Genomic DNA, 27,323 nt, shown 5'->3' on the forward strand with positions numbered 1-27,323 from the left:
TGGGATCATTCACAATGACCCACATAAGCATTGACATAAACATTACCGTAAGACGTTAACATGAAAGTTTGCAAACTCCAAACTTTCATGCTTATGCTTACGTGATTTACAAACAGAACACAATCGTGGAGCGCTGAAGTATACGACAGAATATGAGGAAATGGCGTCATTGTTATGTTTCCATGGTTACCAAGTATGTTTGCTGTTATGTTTATGTTCCCATCGTGAATGATGGTATGACTTCTTGATTTTACCGTAACGTTTACATTCTTAAGTTAACGCTTACGTTATGTTTAATTTTTATTGTGAATGAGCCTTTACCCTCTGTCGAGAGGAAAGAGCATCAGAGACAACGGAAAGTTTTTGAAACATTAAGCATTTATCTTTACAGCGAAAAATCATACCGTTTAATTTCTCACACTGATGGTTTGCACATTATGACTTACTTTGAAGCTCCGTGTTTTGTGTAGACTAACTCAGAACGACTGATTAATAGTCGTCATACAAAGACCATTGGGAGCCAATAAAGAGAGACAGGATCAATAATAGAATAAAAATAGCAGACGACAGAGAAGTCTCTAATAAAACCTTCGGAGGGTTATCACCCCCACACGCAAACCACATGCAATGAACAACTGCGAGAATTAGCAACTGTGGTCACGCAAGTTCCCCTCTTTCGAGTAACCTCCTTTCCACAAAGACGTGTGTGTGTGTGTGGAAGTTACAATAGTATTGATTGGACACATCCCCCACACTCTTCGGCTACACAGATAATAAAACTGACTCATTTGGACTGTGTCAGTTCGGACTGTGGCCTGTGACGATACCGACCAATAGTTGAACTTCGACTTCGCCCTCTGGTATTGCTTAATTCGGAGGGTCATTCAGTCAGTTCTCTGTTTTCACACAAAAGGAACAAAAATATGGTGTTCAAGCCACTACATGTATTTGTGTACAAATCTCTTATGAGGAAAGTTCCCGAAATCAAATCTGTTTTCTCTGCTAAGACAATTAATTCCACTCTCAAAAGGAGCATCCTTTCAAAGTGTGTTTTCTCCATTCTTAAAAAAGTTGAACATGTAGTTTATTTTCTACATTTTATGAACGCAGAATTCAAATCTGCAACGACAACGTAACAGAACAAGTTTTCTTCCATCTCACGTGAAGTCAAAAGGGAAATGTTGGTTGGAACAGGCAGGGTTTTTCATTTCACGGAAAGATATTAAGATACGAAAACTCATTTTGAAAAGATCCTCCTCATATCGTCGTATTACCGCCTCTGTATTCTCCGTAATGTAAATTAGTTCTGTGGCATATGAAATTTTCGAGTTTTGCAGTCATGTCCTGAGATATAATTTTTTCGTGTTTCTGGAGATACACATATATTGCCAGTCTCAGAATCTTGAGATTACGACAATAAGGATGTGATTTGTAGATACTCGTCAAAAGCACCTATGATTTTCACACTGCCACCATCTAAAACATTTAGTATCCCGTAAACCACTCAACATATGCTGACGAGCAAATAATCTTTAGAAACCTCTAATGATGCCTAACAACATGAAAAATAAAATTTGTTAAATAAAAAACAATGTAAAAAATACTTCACACAGTTTTACTTTACCGATACAGTTCCAAGATGCAGAGACTAACCCCCCACAAAAGAAAGAAACTGTCGAAAACGGAAGAAGGAAGAAGAAAAGGATTCACACAGAGAGAAAAAATTGGAGAGGGAGAGAAAAAAAGATATCCAACATCCAACTTGTCGGCATGAAGTTTTGCGTAAAATTTGCGGTTCAGACCTAGCATGAAAGTCGGCGATTCCAGCATACATACATACATACATACATACATACATACATACATACATACATACATACATACATACATACATACATAACAGCCTGTAGAATCCCTTTTCCTTTCCACGTAGGCATCATCTCAGTCCCTGAACTCATTTCCCTCGAGATATCGGAGACCAAGGGAGAGAGGCCACGGCATATAGCACGACCACCAGCAACTAATGATTTCTTACCACGGGATCCAAATTTGCAGCCGAACCTGCATGAGCCGCAAGCTCGAAATAGGAGAAAAAACGGAGATGATGAAAGAGTGGAAGTGTAGATGAAGTGGAGAACGTTGGTAGAATGAGAGGGAAACTTTCTGCAACGTCTATTTTGTTCCAACACAGTCTGGTAGAAGATTGAACCTGGACCGACCGTTGTAGTTAGCTTACGAAACCAGATTTCACTACTCACTATAGATTTACAAATTCTTGACGATGGTGGGTGGGCATCGGTCCCTAATGCTGGTCAAAATTCCATGAGAAAATTTCTTCGTCCATGAGGACTCGAAATCAGCTCCCATTCCGTAACGCTGGTTTAAGGCATGATGCCTAAGGCCACGACGCTACGGCGAGGGGTTTTCTTACAATGAGAAATTAAAAATATGGAAGTAAATATGTTTCTATTGAAATATCAATTTAAATGCATAATAAAATGCAGTCGACGAGAGCGCAATTTCAAAGAAAATATTTTTTTTCACATATTCCAGAAACATTATTGCAATATACAGTAAATTCGAATAAAAATCTGAATTGCTAGGGCATTCAATAAGTAATGGCAATAATGCTGTAAATCAATGCTCTGGCAGTGACTATTGAAATCTTATGTTACATAATACAGCAGCAATTATTTCATAAATATGCAATATTGAAAGTTTCGAAGTAACCATATTTTGTAAATACAGTGACTGTTTCCGATTTGTAGCACATAATACAGCCCTAACAAATGTTCAGTAGGTGCTCCATAAAAATTCAAGTTGCAAGAGGAAAGAAATGCAACTCGGTGCTTTAGGGTATTAAAAGAAGCTTATGGGAAACTCCTACCACAATGAACTATTAAAGATGGGTGGAAACGAGGCATTCACTTTGAATTAAGAGCTGATAACAAAGAGCTTTAGATCAGTAAGTGAGAGCGAAATCCAGAAATGATGCTGCAGATCGAGTCCGCTATCTTCCAAGGATTTGACAACGTATTGCTGATATAGTAAGAGACTAAATTTGTACGTAATGCCAAATGTAACCTAAATGATTTTAGTGTGCAACAGTAATTACTTTTCCAATGTCCCGGTATACTAATAACCATAAAAAAGCTGAAGGATTGCTGACAGTTGAAGGACGAAGCTCTATGCCAGAGCTGTTCGTTTCATCCAGAATTCTACTTTGTCTTGTCTATATTTGAAATAGGCGTCAGGCAGGAAAAGCTGATTCGCGAGCCATACAGGCAGACATGCGCCTCTCATTCAAGGTCATTGTATGCAAGTTGCATTGTTTGTCTCCCTTCACTCATTCGTTACTGAATGGCGCAGCTGTTTGGGGGGAAGCGCCGCTCCTGTATGAGTCACGCAACAGTGAAGACGTCCCCGGCTCAACGCCGTTCACCGTGTCCAAAAGTGATCTCCGTGACGTCACTCCTGCGTGACCTACTGACGCTCCACTATAAATAGGCTGAATTTCCTTTCGCATTGATTAGAGAATCGATTCCGCCCTCTCTTGGGTGGTACGGAATATCGGAATGAAGTTAAAGCTTTGCTTCTCGTTATAGGTCACAGTTCAAAGCCACGTTCGCTTTTCTCGAAGTGCGAACACAAAATAATCTGTATCGTCTCCATGGCACATTATTGTTAACGTGAAGCTAGTGTTATGCTCTAACCACTCGCTAGGTGCATTTTCAACCACACCTGCCGACTAAGCTGAGGTTTGCTGCTTATCCACATTTCATGCAGGTGCCTCATATTTCGCTAGTCCAATCCCTTCCGCAAGTCACTACCGAGTGATGAGATGCTATGGATGTGAGAATGGAATGGAGATCCGCCGAAATGGTGTTAATGCCGAATCTGGGGAAATGGGAGTAACATGAAACAATTAAAACTGTGGCCTTGTTCACCGCAAGAGTCACTATGGAGTTTCCAATGAAAAAAACTCATAGTTCCATTGGAACTTGAACCTGGACTACCTTCATTACAGTCTGATAGTCCAAACAAAGCAGGTGACAGTCACACAATCAATCTGTTTAGTGATTCAGATGTGTGTCAGCAATATAAATCAGCTAATAAGTCACTCAGTGTTTCAGATCACCCAGTCGTCCAGTGAGTGTGTGAGTGAGTGACTGAGTTGGTCAAAGAGATCAGTCAGTCATAGTCAAACAGACAATGAAGTCAGGTTGTCAAAAAGATCAGTGAGACAGTCATATTAGTGGGTAAGTCAGTCAAATCAGTGAGTCGGTGAGTCAGTCAGTGATCAGTCAATAAGACAGCCAATTATGTCTATCACGTCAGGCAGTCAGTCAGTCATGTTAGTCATTCAGTCAGTCAATCAAGTCAGTAAGTTATGTCAGTGAGTCAGTCATGTTAGTCATTCAGTCAGTCAATCACGTCAGTAAGTCATGTCAGTCAGTCAGTCATGTTAGTCATTCAGTCAATCAGTCAGTAAGTCATGTCAGTCAGTCATGTTAGTCATTCAGTCAGTCAGTCAGTCATGTTAGTCATTCAGTCAATCACGTCAGTCAGTCAGTCAGTCAATCACATCAGTAAGTCATGTCAGTCTTGCTAGTCATTCAGTCAGTCAATCACGTCAGTAAGTCATGTCAGTCAGTCAGTCATGTTAGTCATTCAGTCAGTCAATCAAGTCAGTAAGTCATGTCAGTGAGTCAGTCATGTTAGTCATTCAGTCAGTCAATCAGGTCAGTAAGTCATGTCAATCAGTCAGTCATGTTAGTCATTCAGTCAGTCAATGTGATGAGACAGTTCAGTCAATCATGTCTGTCAGGCAGTCAACCAATCATGTTAGTCATTCAGTACGTCATACCACCCAATCACGTTAGTAAGTCAGTCATGTTAGTCAATGAATCAACTGTCAATCAGTCAATCACTCAAGTCAGTCATACCAGTCATTTGGATTAGACCATAGAATCAGAGACATCAGTCTAATTCTGATTAGTCAATCAATATTTTGTAAAAAAAAAAGTACACATATGTAATTAGACAGCCAAGTACCTAATATGACAACCACAATGTGATAAATTAAATGAAATAATAATTTAAATACATATTTGAAAAAAAATTGTTCAATATAATCCTTTGCGTGAACAGTGTTAAAACGTCGTCGCACATTAAACAGGGCACAATACTGCTCTTTCGAGCAGAGCATACAAAATGCCTTATACATTATTAGCGACACAAAATTAGTTTAGTTCTCACTCAAGTTTGAAAACATATTTCTTTGCTCTTTCACGAGATATGACTCCACCATGTTGCCCACTCAAAGTTATGAAAGACATACTGGTGTTTCTCTAGTAAAGGTAGGCAAGTATTGGTCATGGGTGAAAGGGGTTAATACGCGGACAAAGGGGAAGGAACTCAATGACGCACTTTCCCCATGACTGATTTAAACAATAAAATCAGTTACGTCAGTCAAATCAAGCGACATAGGCAGTCACATACTGTAAGTCAGTGAGTTTACTAGATTACGATCAGTAATGTAGACTATTGTTAGTATCGATGTGAGGTAAATACATGTATAGTGACTATACTGCTATAGAATGAATACGTTACTTGTGAAATTAGTTGGTATTGCTAATTTGTGTAGATTGCGAAGCAGCCAGGCGATAATTGGCAGTCCAACAACATGCGTCGCGAGCAGCGCAAGATCGAAGAAATTACACGGAAGAACTCTGAGCACCTGAAGGATGCCTTTCAGCATGTCGCACGACACCAGTTCGACCAAACCACCGAGAAAAAAATAATGCTGCGGAATCTGCGACACAAGGTAGACGTGGGCCTGGAGGCCGCCAGCAGGGACCTCGACATCAGGAGAGACAAGTGCGTAAGAAGATCTTAAGCGTTGGTTTTTCTGAACCGACGCATGCGACGTGCGAGATGCGAGGCCCGTCTTTCACAAATCTGGAATACACGAGAGATAGTGAGTGGTTTCTATAACTGCGAGATGCGAGGTCTGCGCACCTCGCAACTATAGAAACCACTCACTATCTCTCGTGTAGTCCGGATTTGTGCGGGGCGAGCCTCTCATCTCGCACGTCGCATGCGTCGGTTCAGAAAAACCAGGGTTTAAGGGAGATGGTTACTTTGTGCAGTCGTTTAATAATATACTACTACTCCAGTGGTTTTCAACTCAGGACTGAAAAAAAATATACTGAACTATGGACCCCCTTTTTTCTTGTTAGAAGGGAGGAAGGGAGGGAACTGCCCACGCTTTACGACCTGAGGTCTATTGTACACCCCCTATATGGGATGAGTTGCATGCCCACCGATCCCCTATGCGCACCGACCAAACCACTTGACCCCCTTAACGACCGGTCCCTACAGCCGACAGAGTCCATAATGAGGCGTTCAGAAGTCAACATGATTAACTCCTTTTCCAAAGATTTTTAGATATTCAAGGTTAAAGTTAAATACACATAATTGATTCTGTGTTGTAGTCAAGAAAAATATTGCATTCTGTGGGCTTTTAACTGAACTATGGAGTTAATCACATTGACCACTGAAAATATAGTCAATTTAATACATTGCCAACTTAGAAACTCTGAAATAACCAAAAGTGGAGTTAATCATGTTGACTTCTGAACGCCATTATACCACTCCTGCTTCGGCAACCCCCCCCCCTCCCACCAAGGTAACTATGGATTCCTAGTCTTTAAATTTGTATGGAAGTTACTGACTCTGAGCAATTTCTTGTAGACAATGTAGGGTAGATCTTAATTAGTAAAAAAAAAAAAAAAAGAAAATTAAATGAAAATGAAAGACAATGTTAGGAAAAAAGAATTTTGTAAAAATAATTTCCATTACATGTGTACAATGAATGTAAAGGCTTAAGTTTTGAAGCATGTGGTTCAGTGACATGAAACTCGATGCGAGAGGATAGCCGTATACTAAGAACTCAATAACGGTATTACCGGAAGTAACTCCAACTCTCTTATTTTAAGTGGAATACCCAATATATTTTTATAATTTCGAATAGTGCTCATTAAGGTTGTTTAAAAAAGTACCCACACCAGATACAGTACATCTATACAAATTTATTATTGCTAAATTAAAAAAAAACAGAAAAGCGTAGGTGTAACAAATAATATTTGTTTATTGGGATTTGACTGTCCTTTGTTTATATCCATGAAAAACGAGTAAAACGCTTCTTTTGTTTACTGTGATTTGACTGTCCTTTGTTTATATCCATGGAATCATGTTTATTGATAGAGAAACATCTTATTTAAGGTTCTGAATCTGACATCTAGTGCGTTAAATAATCCTATTTGATGTTAAACGAAAGGAAAAGAACTTCAATTTTGGTTAGCTATGATGACAGGCAACGATCTCACTGAGAGGCGGCGAATTTATTTAATGATATGCGTCCGGATCGCAATTCAATTCCACATACAACAGTGACAAGGGTCATAAGAAAATTAACTAGTCGTCGTTTATTTTACAACAGATTACGACGGATGCTGCTAGAAGAAGAAGATTCCCTGATGAAAGAGTACGTAGATAAGGCGCAAAAAGTAAACGAGAAGAAGTTGGAAGAAATTAAACTGAGAACTCAGGAGATTCGCAATAAGCGAGAAGCGGAAAGGAAGAAAATTGTGCAAGAGAAGAGACTTCAACAATACACGTAAGTTAACATCGTGAAACATTTATCTTTCACTTAGCGAGTCTTTTCATTATCGTAAATAGTAATTCATAACCAGTGATCCAATTAAAAGAGACTATAAAGATATTCAATTCTAATATGTCTACAACTAACAATGGAATTTTCTTAAAGGAATGATACTTGTGGTGAAGATCAGAGATTAGGCACTTTCACATGGTTTTTCCAATTTCCCATGACATTATAAATTGAAATAGACAAACTCAATCATCCCTGGTGGTCTAGTGGTTTTCATGCTGACCGTTGATTCGAGATTGAAGAGTTCAAATCCGCCCGAGGGCAATAAAATCCTTAGCTTCACTTCGTTCGACAAGGAAAAAAGTGAAATTGTGGGTACTGCTTGTAAATTTAAGGCAAGAAAAAGAATCGTGTAAAAATTTGAAATCCGACTTCTGTACTTCAAAGCGACATTTACTACTAAATCTTCTAATACTGCTACTGCTACAACTACAACTACAACTATACTAATTCTGCAATAAATACTTCCACTTCTTATGCTACATATGCTTCTTCTAAAGCTACTACTTTTATTTCTGCTGCTGCTGCTGCTACTACTTTTATTTCTGCTGTTATTACTTATATTGTAATGCAAATTCTATTTCGAAAATTAAAAATATTAACTGTAGTTACAAGAAATCGTAGTGAAAAAAATCAATCGTGCTAATATTTTTCTGCTATCACCACCACCACCACCACCACCACCTCCACCACCACCACCACCACCCCCACCACCACCATTTTGGTGGAACGTAATTTGTGAAGTTGAGATAAAATCCTCCAAGCACCTAGCGTGTCCATCACATGTAGCCTATATATTCCAATAAACGAAGGGATCTAAATTTGAGCTGCTAATTGGACTGTTATTATAGAAGAGAGAACTACAGGGACAGGCTTCCATTACACAAACTCCATGTTGACAATAAATTGGTGTATTAGTCAGGAAATAGTTTATATTATTAGTGCAGTTGTCAATATTTTGTGATTCTAACTCTAATTTCAATTGCGTTCTTATTTCTCGAATAACAGAGAAAGATGTGAACACATCAGATCCATCCTCTCGAAGAGAATGTTAGAAGAAGTGAAAAAGGGGCAACAATATCAGATGAAGGAACGGGAATATTTGAAAGAACAGGAACGAGAAGCAGAGAAAATGTGGGCTGAGGTGGCCAAGAAGGAATACGAAGCTAAGGTATGAACTGTAAAATTAATATTTATGCGCAAGTAATTTTATTTATTTATTAAATGTCCTTAAACTACACATTCTATTCCGAAAAAAATGCAGAAATAACGAAACGAAAGTACTAAAATGGACGAAATAAGTAATTACTAGTAGAAAATTACTTTGTCTATTACAATATCATAAGATTTACTAACATATCAGCCAGAACTCATCAGGGGTGTCATTAGAGATAAATATGCAATTTATTCTAATATATTACGAAATAGAAGGAAAGATTTTATGAAAATTTTAAAACCTATTTTTGTGTCTTATATTTGGCAGCTACATTTCCTAAGTTAATTTCTTTACAATATATCATCTACAAATTTTCAAACGGAATTCGACCTGATAACATGGAAGAGATTGTCAGTATTTTCAATATTAATAGCTCTTATTGGAGTGCGAAAATCTAAATTTATTACGAGTAGATGTTGGAAATATTATTTTCAATACCTAAGTTAAAAAATTGAACTATATTGTCAAATCTGCCTACAGAATTTCTGGTCTATATACTATTTTTAAAGAAACAATATACTCAAAATATAAGGTGAGTCAAGTGGAAAGGTACATGTTGTGAGGGGTGATAATATTGGTGATTCTGAACAAAAAGGTTTCTAAGAGCATATGCCCTATTCTTAACAGCTGTTTGAAAATCACGAGCGCCAGTCTCATTTCCTTCATCAGCACTGATATGCGAATACAACCAAAACGACATTAAATTGTAATAGGATCAATGAAACTTAACCTGGGCGCTGGATCGGTTGCGGTGGAGTCATTTTTTGGCCATCGAGGTCACCCGACATTACTACATTGGATTACTGTGCGTGGAGTTAGCTTAAGAGCGAAGTCTAGAAGCGCAAAGTGGAAACTTCTCGCTCGCATTTTAAATACATCTGCTCATGTAAAGGAATGTTCGAATCAGCTCAGATCAGCAACAAGTAGCTGTCTACAAGAACTGTAAAGTGCATTGAAGTTGACGGTGGACTTTTTGAACATGTTTTGTAAAGAAAAGTAGACAAATAGAACATAAGGTAACTATGTTTTAATTTACTATCACCTGCACTTTTCATGGTTCTCATTGTTTCGAATAGTTTTCTCCGAAATCGTTAAGAACAGGACATATGTTTATATAAACTTTTATGTTCAGAATCACCAATATTATCACCCCCCGAGAATGCGGATGCTTTTAGCAAAGAAGGGCAGCACTGCTCCTTACAGACCTGTTACTAAATCTATGTGTGAAAAGATTTATTAAATCTACATACTTAGACTTCAACAAACAAAATTTGATAATACAATCTCAAGGGAAAAATGGAACTCTCTGCATCATAATCCACAGTTAATTCCCGATTTACCACGAAAATCGTCTGTAGCTGCAATTAAATTGGCAACAGACCATGACTGTTTGGCAAACATCTGCATAGAATTGGGATATATCAGTCCCCTAACTGCCCACTGTGCAACTCAAACCAAGAAATGGATTCGGAACACATCAAAATCTGTGCTTCAGTGGCTGGTCATGATAATATCTTTGAAAAATATTGGAGTGCAAGAGGTCAAATGGCTTTATTGTCAAACGCCTGGCATTAGAAAACAACAACATATTATCACCCCTTCAAACCATGTACCTTTCCTCCTGACTCACACTGTATACGTTTTCAGAATTAAAGTAAGGGAGCACTATTTATTCTTGCTGCAGACATGGCAACAGAATTCCTCCAAATGTTCAATAAGCATTTTTATCTATGTGGAAAGTTCAAAGGTAAAGAATGTGGGAACAATTCTCATTCCCTAGTAGCCTAGACGAATTTAAACAAATATCAGGGAAAAAAACTGTTAGCCAGGTTATATGAAGAACTCTCCCGAGGTAGGGCGAACGTACTTATTCCGAAGATGGAAGAGTGTGTACATGCAGATGATCGTAATTTTGAACAGTTTGTGTAAATTACAGATACTTGCACTTAATCACAAAATCGGATTACAATTTACCGGCAAAGCAGAGGTCGGTGGTCAGAAACAATTGTAATGAAAGACTTGGTGTATGAATAGAAAGTGTTTTGGACTTCATGTTTAGTAACTGAATTTCGTGCTCCTCTGTTCATTTCACTTGGTTTCATTTAACTTACCTACTGCCTACTGATGTCCACGATTCTGTGCTTTGCAAAGTTATTTACACGGTTCATGAAACTTGAATTAGCTATAGCTCGTATGATACATCCACATCGTTTAAGTAGTGAGAAATCGTATGATTACGGCATATTCGTATCTTGTCGCTTGTGAAAAGGGCGTCGGGAAGGAAGGAAGAATCGCATGTATAATCAACAGTAATCTCACTAGATGTTTTGATTTATCTAGAGAAAATCAAATTCATTTATTGAATTGGAGATTTGTAAGAAAACGGGAATTAATATAGATAAGACATAAGCGTGAAAACCATTTCTGACGACTTCCGGTTGTTGCTCTGAGCGTCACTCGTGGGGTTATGGCTGAACGCGAAAACATCCGTGGAGTAAAATACGTATTCAAGCATTAAAATATACCTATATGCAATTTATTTACACTGACGTATTATTAATGTGTCACCTACAAACATTTTCTATAAGCTATTTATTTATATTGATGTATAAATTAATGTGTCGCCTACCTACTTCTTTGAAGACAAAACTAAATTTTCTATAATTTATTTTATTACAACAATTCTACAATCGCCGCCGAATAATAACAAATGAATAACACCTATCGACAAATATGAATAATAACAAATGAATGACACCTATCGACAAAATAACAAACGGCGATCACACATGAAAATGTTAGCATAGGCCTACTAAAACAAACTATTTATTTAAATTAAACATGTTTAATAATAATAAATTTTTTTATTAAGATCGGCCAAAAAGTAATATGTAATACATGTGTTAAGTGCATAACAGAATCTCGGAAATAGAGAAGACTCGACTTTGTCTCATCTTCTCTAACTTTTCCTCGATTCTGTTTATAATGCACTTACCACGCTTGTATCGCAGTATATTATTTGCCTATACACGATTTTATTGAACTGCCGACTATTCCTTATTTTCACACCGTCTTCACAGTCTTAATTTATTTGACCCTTTTCTACATTTCCATCGTTCTGAATTATCCTTTTAACATAAAAGTTCACTGGTATATTAAACAATTTAAAAATATTTTTTTTTATCCAATGCCACCAGGTTGTCTTTTCGACATTTCTGGTCTTCTCTCCTGGCCGTGGCTTAATTGTAACCCACTTCTGAGGTTGGGGCGCCTGGAAGGCGGAGTTATATTACCCCGATGATGTGATAGGATGATTATGATAATATGGTGCCAGGAGAGGTCTTAAATCTAAACTTAACCTAAATTCCAGACCATGGAAGAACACAGGAATAATCCCCTTTAAGGAAAAATTCCTGTACTCTAACCGGGAATCGAACCCGGGACCTCGTGAACTATAGCCAGAAGCTCTGACCACTAGACCATGAGGCTGTCAAAAATATAACAGTAGCTATCCTCATTATTTAACACAGTTCTGACGTAACATCAGTATTCGACCTACAGTATTAGAAAAATGAAAGGATTTGGTAGACCGATTCCATACACTGACGTTATTCTATTTTGGTAGTCATGGAAACGCTTACGACATATGCTATAAACTCATATAATATATTTATATGTATTTTATAAAGTCAAATATGCAGACAGTTTCTTTATTAAAATTTAAATGCACTAAATGAAAGCTTTTCTATGCTGTTGTTTTAACTACTTTAGATGTCTACATTCCTATCATACATTACAAATGGATTTGCTTACAACTGTGATAAGGTATCATACTATTGCTATACTGACTGTACTCATACGGAAGACATAGCAGATCAAGAATTTGTGTACATTTAAAACTCTAATAGTAAGTAAAATAAAATTATGCAAGAATGATAGAAAGAGTTCGTAACATCTTAAGAACCCCAAACACTTTACTATCTCCATACCAACATTACACTTATATATGTATACTAATTCAAAAACAAATTCTCCTGCTCTTGTACAACGATGAGCCATTAATTAACTGATTAATTATTCAAATGTCTGTCTTGAGTAGCGATACATTTCTTAGCCCTCAAAGAGACTGTTTAATGTAAGTAGCTGAAGCAATAGTTCAAGTAGAAAACAATACATATTTAATAATATGAAAAATTCAGTAATTACTTTTATATTTAATCACAAGACACCGCTTTTAATTTGGTACAATTAGAAGCAACACTAGCCAACTGATCAGAAACGACAGCTCATCTGTACTTTACTGTATTACCAATTCAGTTATTTTGATCATGACATGCCAGAAGTTCGAGGTACGATGCTTGGAGCCTCAAGAATTTCCTGCAATGCTCATGCAATTATCCTAACAGATAATCAAATTTGGAATCTGGTACGTTCAGTTGCTTATAGACACAGACTTTGCAGCACTGCTAACGCAATTATTCTAATAGATAATCAACTTTGGATTTAGATAGCTCAGTTGCTTGTAGACAAGTATTTCCAGAATTGCTCAAGCAATTATTCTAACAGATAATGAACTTTGGAACCAGATATGTTCAGTTGCATACAGCCACAAGACTTTCCTGCATTGCTCATGCAAGTATCCTAACAGATAATAAACTTTGGAATCAGGTATGTTCAGTTCCTTGGAACCGCAAGATTTTCCAGCATTTCTCATGCAATTATTCTACGAGATAATCAACTTTGGAATTTAAAAGAAAACTTACAAATTAAACCAAACCCTTTAACTCTATTGAATATAGAATATAATCTAAATTTAACAGAAGGAATACTGAAATCAGAAGTAAACACTGAAATACTAAAACAATTGTCTTTAGAGACAATTAATATTAGGTACCCTCCACAAAACTGGCTTCATTTATACACTGATGGATCCTTGATCTCCAGAGAACAAGGTGCCGGTGCAGTTGTTACGTGCTATCTCTTCTCACTTTATAGATCTCTTGGGTATGGAACAACAAGTTTTGATGGAGAAATCATTGCAATAAGTGAAAGTCTCAGGAATCTTCTATGCCACATCAATAAATTTAAGAATGCAGTTATATTGTCAGACTCCAAAGCAGCTATTCTATCAACACACACCTTCATCTCAAACAGCAGAAATAACTAAAATGCTCTCTCAATTAATATCACTCAATAAAAGAATTGTTTTCCAATGGATATCATCCCATTGTGGAATCATGGAAAACGAGAATGCGGATGCTTTAGCAAAGAAGGGCAGCACTACTCCTTACAGACCTGTTACTAAATCTACGTATTACTCTGTGAAAAGATTGATTAAATCTACATACTTAGACTTCAACAAACAAAATTTGATAACACAATCACAAGGGAAAAAATGGAACTCTCTGCATCATAATCCACAGTTAATTCCCGATTTACCACGAAAATCGTCTGTAGCTGCATTTAGATTGGCAACAGGCCATGATTGTTTGGCCAAACACCTGCATAGAATTGGAATATATCAGTCCCCTATCTGCCCATTGTGCGACTCAGACCAAGAGATGGATTCGCAACACCTCAAAATCTGTGCTTCAGTGGCTGGCCATGATAATATCTTTAAAAAGCATTGGAGTGCAAGAGGTCAAATGACTTTATTGTCAAACGCCTGGCATTAGAAAACAACAACTTTGGAATCAGGTATGTTCAGTTTTATATAGCCTCAAGACTTTCCAGAATTGTTAACGCAATTATCCTAACAGATAAACAAATTTGAAATCAGGTATGTTCAGTTGCTTATACCCACAAGACTTTCCAGCATTGCTTACGCAATTATGCTAACAGATAATCAAATTTGGAATCAGGTATGTTCAGTTACTTATACTCACAACATTTTCCAGCATTACTCACGCAATTATCTAACAGATAATCAAATTTGGAATCAGGTATGTTCAGTTGCTTATACCCACAAGACTTTCCAGCATTGCTCACTTAATTATTCTAACAGATAATCAACTTTGGATTCAGGTATGTTCAGTTGCTTATAGACAAGTATTTCCAGCATTGCTCATGGAATTAAACTAACAGATAAACTTTGGATTCAGGTCTGTTCAGTTGGTTATAGACAAGTATTTCCATCATTGTTCATGCAATTAAACTAGCAGATAATCAAATTTGGAATCAGGTATATGCAATTACCTGGAACCGCAAAACTTTTCAGCATTGCTCATGCAATTAGCGTAACAGATAATCAACTTTGGAATCAAGTATGTTCAGTTGCTTAGAGCCACAAGACTTATCCTAAAAGATAATAAACTTTGGAATCAGGTATGTTCAGTTGCTAGGATTGTTTGTTTGTTAGTCTCCGCATATGATCCATATATCTTAATGTCGTCTATCATCTGATATTTTTTCTGCCCCGAACTCTTCTCCTGTTCGCCATCCCTTGCAGTGCATCCTTCAGTAGGCAGTTTCTTCTCAGCCAGTGACCCAACCAATTTCTTTTTCTTTCTGATTAGTTTCAGCATCATTCTTTCTTCACCCACTCTTTCCAACACAACTTCATTTCTTATTCTGTACACAAGTTCCATTCTTCTCCATATCCACATTTCAAATGCTTCGATTCGTTTTTCTTCAGGTCATAATATGTGGGTACTTATTTTTAAGAACACTTTCAGGTTACAGTATAAAGTAAATCCTTATGAAGATTATGCAAGAAATAACATATAACGGTTGAGGAGCGAAACATTCTAATAAAACCTAGCCTGAAGCCGATATTTCTTCCATAAATCAGCAATAAAATACCAGTATGTTGTAATTACTGTATGCAAGATATTAGAAAATTCAGACTGATCATAGTACACACAATTCGGTTCCCCTAAATAAGAAGCAAATTATGCAAAAGAGAAAATATATCATTTTGAGCCTTTTTCGAGGAAAAAAAATTATAGTATAGGTCCATTAACTTCAACGTAAGAATGAGTATTACTTCATAATTATATTTCATATACATCTGATGAATTGAATATATTCGGAATATTACGAAAATCCTGTCGAATTTACCCAGAAAAAATCGGCTAGTCGAAAACTACTTTTTGGGTTCAGAAATACTTCGCATAATAAAAAAAATTGAAAGGAAAAAAAACTGGGATAGGATGAATCGGAGAGACAGCCGCAAGTTTTATGGGTAAATAAGTCTCTCGGAATTAGGTTTTGAATGTAAAGGTATAAGACTAGAGAAATGCACTCACGTTAAATAGTAGGCCTAAGTTTATTTACAACAGATCGCCATCTTGCATACATTCCGAATAATCATATTGGTTTCCTTTGATATCTCTGCTTATAAGCCCGCTAACATTTGCTTTGCATATGTCTTAGAATTTTGAAATTTCTCTCTTCACTCAAATTCACTCGCGAATTTTTTTCAGTTAAAATTATAGACTTGTGATTGTTGCCCAATTGAGATTGCAGCCTGGTTCGTTACGAATCGTTTGACACTACTGTGAACGTTCTATCGCTTCGTATAATCGAGTTACACAGCCCGACTGCAGCGCCATTTCGTGCCTCAATTTCCCCATCCTACGTATCGCTCAGTCGCTCCAACTCAAGGTCATGTTGGATACATCGATCCTTTGTCGATCGTCGTTATATTCATTGGAAAATGTCGTGTAATTTAGAAGTTACTGTATAGGTGCCTGAAAACGCGTCGGTCGACGTTCTGAGATGGCACCCTAGTACTGGACCGAACTTATTTATAGATGAACGCCTGAAAGAAAGCATAGCCCTTAGCCATGCATGTGAAGACGAGGTGATCTACGTGAATGAAGAACACGTGGGCAATTCAAGTGAAGCCATTTTATTTAGTCCCTGGGATCAAAAAAGCATGGCTTATGCATTTGAAGATAGAACTTGGTTCTAGCGCTCTGGTACTTGGCTATTGTAGCATTCGATCTTTTTTCGTCGCATGGATACAGAATAAATTCCTTAATTTCCTTACAGATATAGCCTTTTCATAGAACTACTCTAAAATCCTTTTAATTGCTTAGTACTTCTACAGTCTCACGTTCCTAAATTACAAACGAAACGTAAAATATTTTAATTAAAAGTTTAGAGAAAGCTTCCAGATTGAATTGTCCAAGAAAGTTGAATTAACACACTTGCTGGGGAATGCACGGCATAGTTGTATGGCTTTTCGTTCAGTCGCGTTTCTAAGCACGCGTCTACTTAGTTGGCGAACTATTCCTGTTTTAAACGTCACGGGAATGCCAACTCCTCTAATTGGACACGAGAGCTGCATCAAGATTAAATAGTTTCTAAGAATGCAACTCACTTCCAAGACTTTTACGTTAACGTTTGACTCTCGTTTCTTTAAAGTTATATTTAATGTATAGCAAAATGAGCGCAGGATGATGTTTTATTAGCATAATTCCATGATATAAATAAATAAATAAATAAATAAATAAATAAATAAATAAATAAATAAATAAATATATAAATAAATAAATAAATAAATAGATAAATGAAAACAAATAAAAATAATAAATGAAAATAAGTACACAGACATACCAATAGACAAACAAACACACAAATAAACGAATAAATAAATAAATAAATAAATAAATAAATAAATAAATAAATAAATAAATAAATAAATAAATAAATAAATAAATAAATAAATAAATAAATAAATAAAAATAAATAAATAAATAAATAAATAAATAAATAAATGGGCGAAAAATTCGAGCTGACATGAGGGCCACTGATCACCGATGATAAATTTAAGAATGCAATCAGTTTCCATTAACAATATATTATAATAATGGTAATAATAATGAAAATAATAATAATAATAATAATACTTACTTACTGGCTTTTAAGGAACCCGGAGGTTCATTGCCGCCCTCACATAAGCCCGCCATTGGTCCCTATCCTGAGCAAGATTAATCCAATCTCTATCATCATATCCCACCTCCCTCAAATCCATTTTAATATTATCTTCCCTTCTACGTCTCGGCCTCCCCAAAGGTCTTTTTCCCTCCGGCCTCCCAACTAACACTCTACATGCATTTCTGGATTCGCCCATACGTGCTACATGCCCTGCCAATCTCAAACGTCTGGATTTAATGTTCCTAATTATGTGAGGTGAAGAATACAATGCGTGCAGTCCTGCGTTTTGTAACTTTCTCCATTCTCCTGTAACTTCATCCCGCTTGGCCCCAAATATTTTCCTAAGCAACTTATTCTCAAATATCTTTAATCTCTGTTCCTCTCTCAAAGTGAGAGTCCAAGTTTCACAGCCATACAGAACATCCGGTAATATAACTGTTTTATAAATTCTAACTTTCAGATTTTTTGACAGCAGACTGGATGATAAAAGCTTCTCAACCGGATAATAACAGGCATTTCCCAAATTTATAATAATAATAATAATAATAATAATAATAATAATAATTATAACAATAATAATAATAATAATAATAATAATAATAATAATAATAATAATATCTATCTTCATTAGTACAAAAAATTTATGTAGAATATCAAGGAGTACCGGTATGCGTTTTTTCGTACTTGGAGTAAATATTAGCAAGAAGCTTCACTGAGAGTTTCGTTAATAACAAAACATTCTTTCCATTACGCCTACGCCACAGACTTCCATCACCATCGTCTAAACTTTGAGGCTATGCATTTTTTCGTACTTGGAGTAAATATTAGCAAGAAGCTTCACTGAGAGTTTCGTTAATAACAAAACATTCTTTCCATTACGCCTACGCCACAGACTTCCATCACCATCGTCTAAACTTTGAGGCTATGCATTTTTTCGTACTTGGAGTAAATATTAGCAAGAAGCTTCACTGAGAGTTTCGTTAATAACAAAACATTCTTTCCATTACGCCTACGCCACAGACTTCCATCACCATCGTCTAAACTTTGAGGCTATGCATTTTTTCGTACTTGGAGTAAATATTAGCAAGAAGCTTCACTGAGAGTTTCGTTAATAACAAAACATTCTTTCCATTACGCCTACGCCACAGACGTCCATTACCATCGTCTAAAATTTGAACGCGGCCACAAAAGTAATTATTTATTTATCTGTTACAAAGTTTGAAATATTTGCTTACTCTTCTTGCTCTATGGCCGAGCATGTATTTGTCTCTCCTTGGTTTTGGTGCATGATTCGCATTTATATGTAAATGAGTTGAAACGAAAGATTGACTTTCACGTAATAATAATAATAATAATAATAATAATAATAATAATAATAATAGTATTAATAATAATAATAATAATAATAATAATAATAATAATAATAATAATAATAATAATAATAATAATAATAACACTAGTCTACAACATTTTTTGTGCCGACAAACAGAATGCTGATTATTACCAAGTCTGATGCGCTGATTATGAATGTGTAATCAGATTTTCCCCATCACGTCAAGTTTCTGAGCACTGCAACAATGTTATATTTTGTGAATAGCCATAAATACAGTGCGGGCAGGAAGTAACTAGGTATTATTAATTGGCTGTAGAATTTTTAATATCGATGGAACCATAATGAAAATTGTGTGTATATATAAATCATTAAATAGAATTTGAACTTTTGTTCATCCGTAGTATAGATGATGGCCGTGAGGGGCAGTTCGCGCAACAATAGCAAAGATGGTCGATCACCTATGTATTCGCGAGAGAGCGCAGATTGCTGCTCGCTATGAAGTGTGGATTTCCGTTGTTTTCGTTCGAGATGGTGCCATATGGAGAAAGGAAGGAATGCCACAATCCGTCCAGAGACGATAAAGAATTGGAATCACGGATTCGGGGCATTATCACCAATGCCCCACGCAACATCCTCCAGAAGACTGTGGATTCCATTACCGGCCGCTTGAGGAAATTGGTGGAAGCCACAGGTGCCTACGTTTAATTTTGATATATGCATACGTATTCCCATTTAACAAGGTACACATGAAATAAATTTCAATAATTTAATGTTGTAAGTATAGAATTTATACACATTTTTCAATACCTAGTAGGCCTATATATGTAGCAGCGCTTCTTTGGTTTCTATCCATTATGCCAAGTCCCTCTTCACTTGATACATCTGAATCATGGTATGTTGATACTTGAAAGATAAGATAGACTTATAGGGTACCTGGTAATGAAAACAGAGACAATCTGTACTTTGTTTAGTTCGAGTGGAGAGGTTTTGTTAGTAGTGTGAGCTGTTCTGTGTGAAATGAAATGAAGAAGCAAAGGCGTAGTTTTAAAAACTTTCCGAACCAATGATATGGTGTGAGCAAAAAAACCACTAAGATGATTGTTATTTCTGCTTAATCAATGTTACTGGATTTTCTTAAAAAAATAAGAGACTCATTCAGTATCCTAATCTCCCGTCAGCTATAAGACCAATACCTCACGGAGAAAATTTACCTGTTCCCATTCCACCTTCTACATACCAAGAAGAATCGGAGTCTGATATAAAGTCATGTGATAATGTGCAGCCCTCTACACCAAGGGATGACTTCTACATCCCAGATGAAGAGAGAGAAGAAAAGCCACATTTAATAACATAGGTGGAACTCAATGATTGGTATACGTGATTTGTACTTAACTAAACAGCTGACTGAGCTTCTAGGATCTCGTCTTCAGGAATGGAAGGTGCTGGATAAAGATGCTAATGTTTCAGTATTTAGAAACATAAATAAGGATCTATTACCATTTTTCATAGTTACAGGTTCTGGAGTTTGTGCATGCAGCGATGTAAATGGACTGATTAAAACTAGGTATTACACATAATGCTGAAGAGCGGCGCTTATTTATAGATGCTTCTAAAATTAGTCTGAAAGCCATTTTGTTACATAATTGCAATAAACTTCCCTCCATATCTGTACCACACAGCGCAGCAATGAAAGAAACATACAAAAACATGTGTCGTATTCTTGAAGCCATTAAAATATGAAAACCATTGTTGGCATATTTGCGGGATCTTAAAGTCTTCTACATGGAATGCAGAGTGGATTCACTAAATATCCTTTTTCCTGTGCCTTTGGGACAGGCGAGATACTCAACATCACTATACAGTCAAAGGAATGGCCAAGAAGAGAAGATTTCACTTCTGGAAAACATAATGTAAAATTTAAACCTTTACTGGACCCACAAAAAATATATCTCAGTCCTTTACACATTAAATTAGGGCTCATGAAGAACTTTATGAAGGGTATGGACATAACAGGCGAAGGTTTGAAATATCTAAGAAGAATATTCCCTAGTTTAAGTGATACAAAATTAAAAGAAGGAATATTCATTGGACCTCAGATTAAAAAAGTGATGGGTGACCAATTTTTTTTAGAAAAAATTAACTCCAAACGAACGTGCAGCATGGGAGTCATTTAAAAGTGTTGTGAATGGGTCCCTCGGCAACAAGAAGGAAGAAAATCATGACGAACTAGTTCAGAATCTTTTTCAAAATTATAAGAATTTTGGATACAGGACGTCTGTCAAATTCACTTCCTACATTCTCATTTAGATTTCTTTCCTAAAAACTTGGGTGCAGTGCGTGATAAACAAAGGGAACGCTTTCATCAAGACATTTTACAGATGGAACAGCGTTATAAAGGAGATGGGATCAATCTATGATGAGTGATTACTGCTGGTTCATACAAAGAGAGAATACTACAACATACACAAAAAAGTGTTTTAAAGCGATGCCTGCCTTCCACTACGTAAATGTAAATAGCCATTTACATCATTATAACATGAAGGATACTTTATTTTTAGTACTAACACCACTATAATAGTGGAAGACTATGTTTGTGCATTCTGCATTAGATATTAAAAATGTGGAACTGCTTAGTTAGTATCGAACTTTTCAGAAGTGTAATAAGGGTAATAACTGAAAATCCGAGGGTGCTGCTGAAAAATGGGTTCCATTTTTGGATTCAGCATGGCAAATATGTGGATAGTAACAATGTTTCATTTCGGTACAATTTTCAAAGTTAAAATTTGTAGACTAGTGTAATCAGTAAAATATAAATTCAATTCAATTAAAAGTAACTACAAATTGCTAGTTTTACAGTACCGGTATATGAAAATGATGGCGGCCACCAAAATGTTAACACATTTCATTAAAAAGTCATAGGTCTACGTCCTGAATTTATGACAAGTAGAGCAAATGGTTCACAATTATTATCTTGAATGCATTAACTATAGTCTCAAGCTTTATGAAGATGTGGAGTTGCAAGGAAATTAGTAAAATTATGGGGCTTATATGCTTAGAGTTGATATACATTTTTACTTCACGTAATATTATCCCATAGACTACTATTATTGTAATCATTATTGTTGTGTTCTTCAAAGTCAGTAGGAGGGGAAAAGTTTTTAGTTCCAACACACTGAACTCAGTGCACAAAGTGGTGGCATTATTTGCTTACGTGCACAAGTTTCCTAACAGTCCGGTGACTATAGTTACTACGCAGAAGTATGAAAGCAGTGTGACTGGCTTGTACGAAAATATCTGTAGACAAAACTGTTAGACATCTTTGTACATATTTAATCAATTGCTTCGTACCAGCTGAAGAAATATTAATTTACATTCCCTGTCATTGCCATCTGTATAATATTATTACGATATATTACACATCTACAATAAATGGACTGTTCATATAGTAGACCAGGGATGAGACGATATTAGCTCCCAATCACGGTAGAAGAGCTCGACCTTGATCACTGGCGCATAGCGCATCCACTGTAACGTAGACAACAGGGATGTACATGCACATGCAGCGAATAAAGGCAGCAATTATTATAATAACTTGCGTTACTAAATTTCTGGCTATGTAATAGGGCTAATTATTCAGTTATTTAATATACATGTACATATATAAACAAATCGTAAAGGGAAGGGTGTTTTAGGAACAAAAAGAGAAGTAGGAAAAGTTAATTGTATGTAAACCATTTTCTTGTTAAAAGCAATTATTTATTATGTAAATACTTCACTTCATTGGTTAGGAGAAACTAATAGGGTCTACCTGCTCGACGTGTGTGATCTCTAAGTACTTTTGAGTATTTGTTGAAAAAATAATAACGACAATATTGATTGAAATAGAGTATATTGATTGTATGATTGTGAAAATGTAGTCCTTACTCTCCAGTCGTGATTATGTAAGGAGTTTTCTTAGAGTGATTTGTGAGATGCACGTAACACACAAAAAAAATAAAATAAAATAAATTGATTAAATTAAGATATTGAGAGCCATCATAATTTTTGGGGTCAATCATTTAAGGGGATATGTATGACTTTTAAAACTTCCACAATTTTCAGCCAAAAATTTGTGAAATTTAAACTATATAAACAGATCTATAATAATATCTGTACAAAATTTGATGCAATTAGGTCTAATAGTTTTGAAATTATATTTTTAAGTATATTTTATATTAACGTTACTAAAAAAAAGCTCCTTGCATCAAAGTTTTCAAAATGTTTAGATCATATTTGCTCAAAATCTTGAAGATAGTTATTGGAATAAAAGTGAATTGGCTTTTTGAGCTTAGTAATAGTATAAGTTAAAGTGCAATCAAAGATAAAATTTTATTTCTAAATTAAAGAAACACGTAGTCTAATAAAATAAATATCCAGAAACAAGCAACAAATAAAACATCAACAATACATTTAAAATAAAGAAATAAAAGGAATCTAGATACAATCTACTGACCCAAATGTAAATTAATTTATCTTCGATGTCAATTCCGAAATCAATTTATTTCTCTCTTCTTCTGAATAATGCCTATATTTTTTTTAATGTTGCGTTTCATAATGCCGTTTTATGTTGCTTTTTTTGCAAATGATATTTTTTCTACACAAACACTGGACTTCATCACCATGTTTGAAGCATAAACATTGTATCTTCCACGCTTTCTTGAAACTTTATTGTATGAGCGCTTTTGTTCCGTCATGATGCGCTGTGATCTAAGATCTGTACATCCTTTAGCAATGTTTACAGGTAAAAGAGCTCCGCGCGCGCGCTGCCGGCATAAAATAGCTCTCGCCCGAAAGTGCTACTGGCCATCGCAAGACTGTAGTAGACTATACAGAATGAGATAAAAAGAATTGAGAACATCATTGCTTGTATTAAGAAATTTATAAAATTACTATCTTTACTACAAATTCAGATAATTATATATTCTGGATGTACAGGTCAGTAAGTAAATGAGATGAAATAAAATCCTACACACTCTGGAAGAAGAAAATTTTGAAAGAGCACGAAGCACAATATGGCAAATTAATTTGTTTGTTATTTAACGACGCTGTATCAACTGCTATGTTATTTAGCGTCGCTGGAATTGGTGATATTGAGATGGTATTTGGCGAGATGAAGCTGAGGATTCGCCACAGATTATATGACATTGGCTTTACAGTTTGGGAAAAACCCGGTAAAAAGCCTAAGCGGGAATCAAACCAAAGTCCGATCACAGCTGCTGATCAACAGTCAAACGAGTCTGCCGACTGAGCTATACCAGTGGAGACAAATTCAGAAATGATTATGTTGATTAGGACGACGATACGATGGTGCTGCTGATGTTACCGATATGTAACAGAAATATTTGTACAAATTTCTGAGGCGAGTTATCCATACCAGAACAAATTCATAAATGCATATTATGTCTGGAAGTGCCAGGCTTATGAGCTATTCAATGATAAAAACACAGCTACTATACTTTACCTTGAATTGGTCGAAAACGAGTGCATTTAAAATGACCCATTAACAATGTTTTAAACTCTCAATTCGTAGTAAATGCTCAAAATGTCATCTACACCTGGCACATAAAAAATGTGTTGAAATAACATACGCATATGGACATGTCAGATAATGGACTGTCACACCATTTCAAAGACTCCAGGACGGTTTCCGAATGGTTTCGCAGGCTCCTACAATGCGCTGGTGAAACCTCTCTTCTTTTGCAATGTCCGCTGCATAATATAGAGCTTTTAGATGTCCCCGCAGATAAATATCGAAAGGATTGAAGTCCGGCGAACGTGCAGGTCATGGAATTATTCCACTATTACCTATCTGTCATGAGAGAAAGCTATATAGGGTACAGTACCTACCTACTGACGTAGACTTGTCGTAAGAACATCAATCAATTGGATCAACAAGTCATTGGGCTGTATCTCGAAACCAAAGCGTTGTATATCATCTTTCAATTTTATAACTCATAAACAAACACTTACGGACATATGTGGTGTTTATACGATAATTTTTCTTTGTCTAGTGTGAAGAACTCGCCCTCAAAGTTTGTACAAGGATTTATGTTACACTCGGTATATGAAAGATGCAGTATTTGAATTCAGGTTAGTTCACATTTTGTATCACGTTCCAGAATGATATTCTTACTGTTCAGATATAAATGAAGACGAAGTGAATATTAGAAATAAATAAAAATATTTTATTATTTAAAATATCTTCATTATTTACCGGTGCATCGAAATAAAATTAAACCGATCATAGAAGTATAGGATCACTCTAATAAAAGTCAATAAAATATTTTTTGCTGCACGTGTTGTAAATCTCCGACAAATAATTTTCGTTTTATTTTATTTCCGAAAGAAGTAGCGGAAAGCATTTTCCTCATTTTCAAAAATACATGTAGGATTTGGAGCAGTAAAACTGAACTTTATTGAGATGCACGCTAACAAATAGGCCGCTGACGATGATAAAAACCTTTAAAATGAATTTATTATATATATATATATTTTTTTTTTATTTTTAGTAGGTTATTTTACGACGCTTTATCAAGATCTTTGGTTATTTAGCGTCTGAATGGGATGAAGATGATAATGCCGGTCAAATGAATCCGGGGTCCAGCATCGAAAGTTACCCAGCATTTGCTCATATTGGGTTGAGTTTATTATAAATGATAGGTCCTACATGAATATAAGGGATTGCTGCTATTTTTATATAATATTCAGAAAATGCACGAAAATTATTTCATGTTGCCTGTGACATCTGTACTTACTTGTCAATATGAAGAAATGGTAGTGTACGGAAAGGGAAAAGGGAATATTTTAAGAAATTCTGTCACAATACCATATTCAACCACGAAAGTTATAAATAAATTTGCAGTAATTTAAACTCAGTTATCCAGTGTGGAAAACCAATATCTACTGTTACTGTTCGACCAACAGTAGGTCTGTGTATTTTGAGAACACAAATGGCAATGCACAGTACGAATAGGCAGAATGAGTGAGTTTCACATCTTCTCCTTCATTATCATACAAGAAAAATAGGGCAAGAAATTCTTTAAAGAGATGACTGGCACTCTTGATTTTCTCCTTCAAATGATTGGTGTGCAGCAAAAATCAATTTCGTCGCCACTCGATAATGAATGGAGCGCCGAGAATTAGAATCGGGATTCATTGAATGTTAATTATGTTTGCCTACCAAAGGAAAGAGAATTTTAAGTTTGCCGTCCTCAGCTTCAAACAGGCTTCAATAGCTACCCAGAGGTCTTTCATTTCGAAGATTTCGTGGTAATGAAATGTGCGATGTTATGTTTGTGGGGTACACAGCTGGGTAGAAACGCCGACTAAAAGCAATTGCTTATCCGTTGTAGAAAATAGGAACGTATCGGAAACAAATGCTGTTTAAAATGAAGTTAATAATAATGTTGTAATAACAGTACCAACCTCAAGAAATAAGTTATTTGGAATATTGAATTCGTATTATAATAGTTTTTATTTATTTTGTATGCTATAAGTTATCTCTACTTTCTCCTACAGACGTGAAGGATCCATATATTAATGTTAAAAACTCAATAAACTCCTTTTGATTACAAATAGGACCCGATACTGCAAGGAACAAGGAATAGATGAAGAAGAAGATTAAAAATAGACTTGTGTGGCTTCTCAAATTATCGATTAATTTACTTTTTCGTTGATTACTAGATGTTTTAATCTTTAATGGTACAAAGTGGGAAACATCATAGCATATATAAAATGCAAATACAAGGTTAACATAGTTAAAATTTGTTGAGGGGTAAGCATTCTATCTCTCAATATCAATAAAATAGCCGTCATAGGCCTACATTTTTATTTTTAGTAAAGCATTAGTTCCTCAAGTGAAAATAATTTCAAAATAACTTTAGAAAAGCCAACGTACTATGGTAGGAACGATCATGATTTTAAAATCAAATGTAGGAAACAGAAAACGGATGTAGGTAAATTCTCATTTTTAAATAGAACTATAAATTATTGGAAAGACCTACCTGCAGCGGTCTTTGAGGGCTGTCCTTCTTAAGGAGATTCAAGGATAACTTAAAAAGTTGTGTATAAAGTGAAAATTAAAATTAAGGTGACATTCAACATCTAATTTTTTAAGG

General features: G+C 35.7%; 1 protein-coding gene across 2 annotated transcripts in view; it reads left to right on the plus strand.

The window, feature by feature from the left end:
• Nucleotides 1-27,323, plus strand: part of LOC138693424 (cilia- and flagella-associated protein 53-like) — a 76,121-nt gene that overhangs the window by 11,781 nt on the left and 37,017 nt on the right. The window contains exons 1-4 of one of the 2 annotated variants that reach the window (XM_069817373.1): nt 5,533-5,566; nt 5,648-5,880; nt 7,505-7,681; nt 8,744-8,906. In XM_069817373.1, the coding sequence (XP_069673474.1) occupies nt 5,687-5,880; nt 7,505-7,681; nt 8,744-8,906 (534 nt within the window). In that variant the 5' untranslated portion in view covers nt 5,533-5,566; nt 5,648-5,686. Of the gene's footprint in view, nt 1-5,532; nt 5,567-5,647; nt 5,881-7,504; nt 7,682-8,743; nt 8,907-27,323 lie in introns of those variants that run through there. The other variant, XM_069817372.1, reaches the window with a different exon arrangement.

Source organism: Periplaneta americana, chromosome 17, assembly GCF_040183065.1.
Source record: "Periplaneta americana isolate PAMFEO1 chromosome 17, P.americana_PAMFEO1_priV1, whole genome shotgun sequence".
Lineage (NCBI taxonomy): Eukaryota > Metazoa > Arthropoda > Insecta > Blattodea > Blattidae > Periplaneta > Periplaneta americana.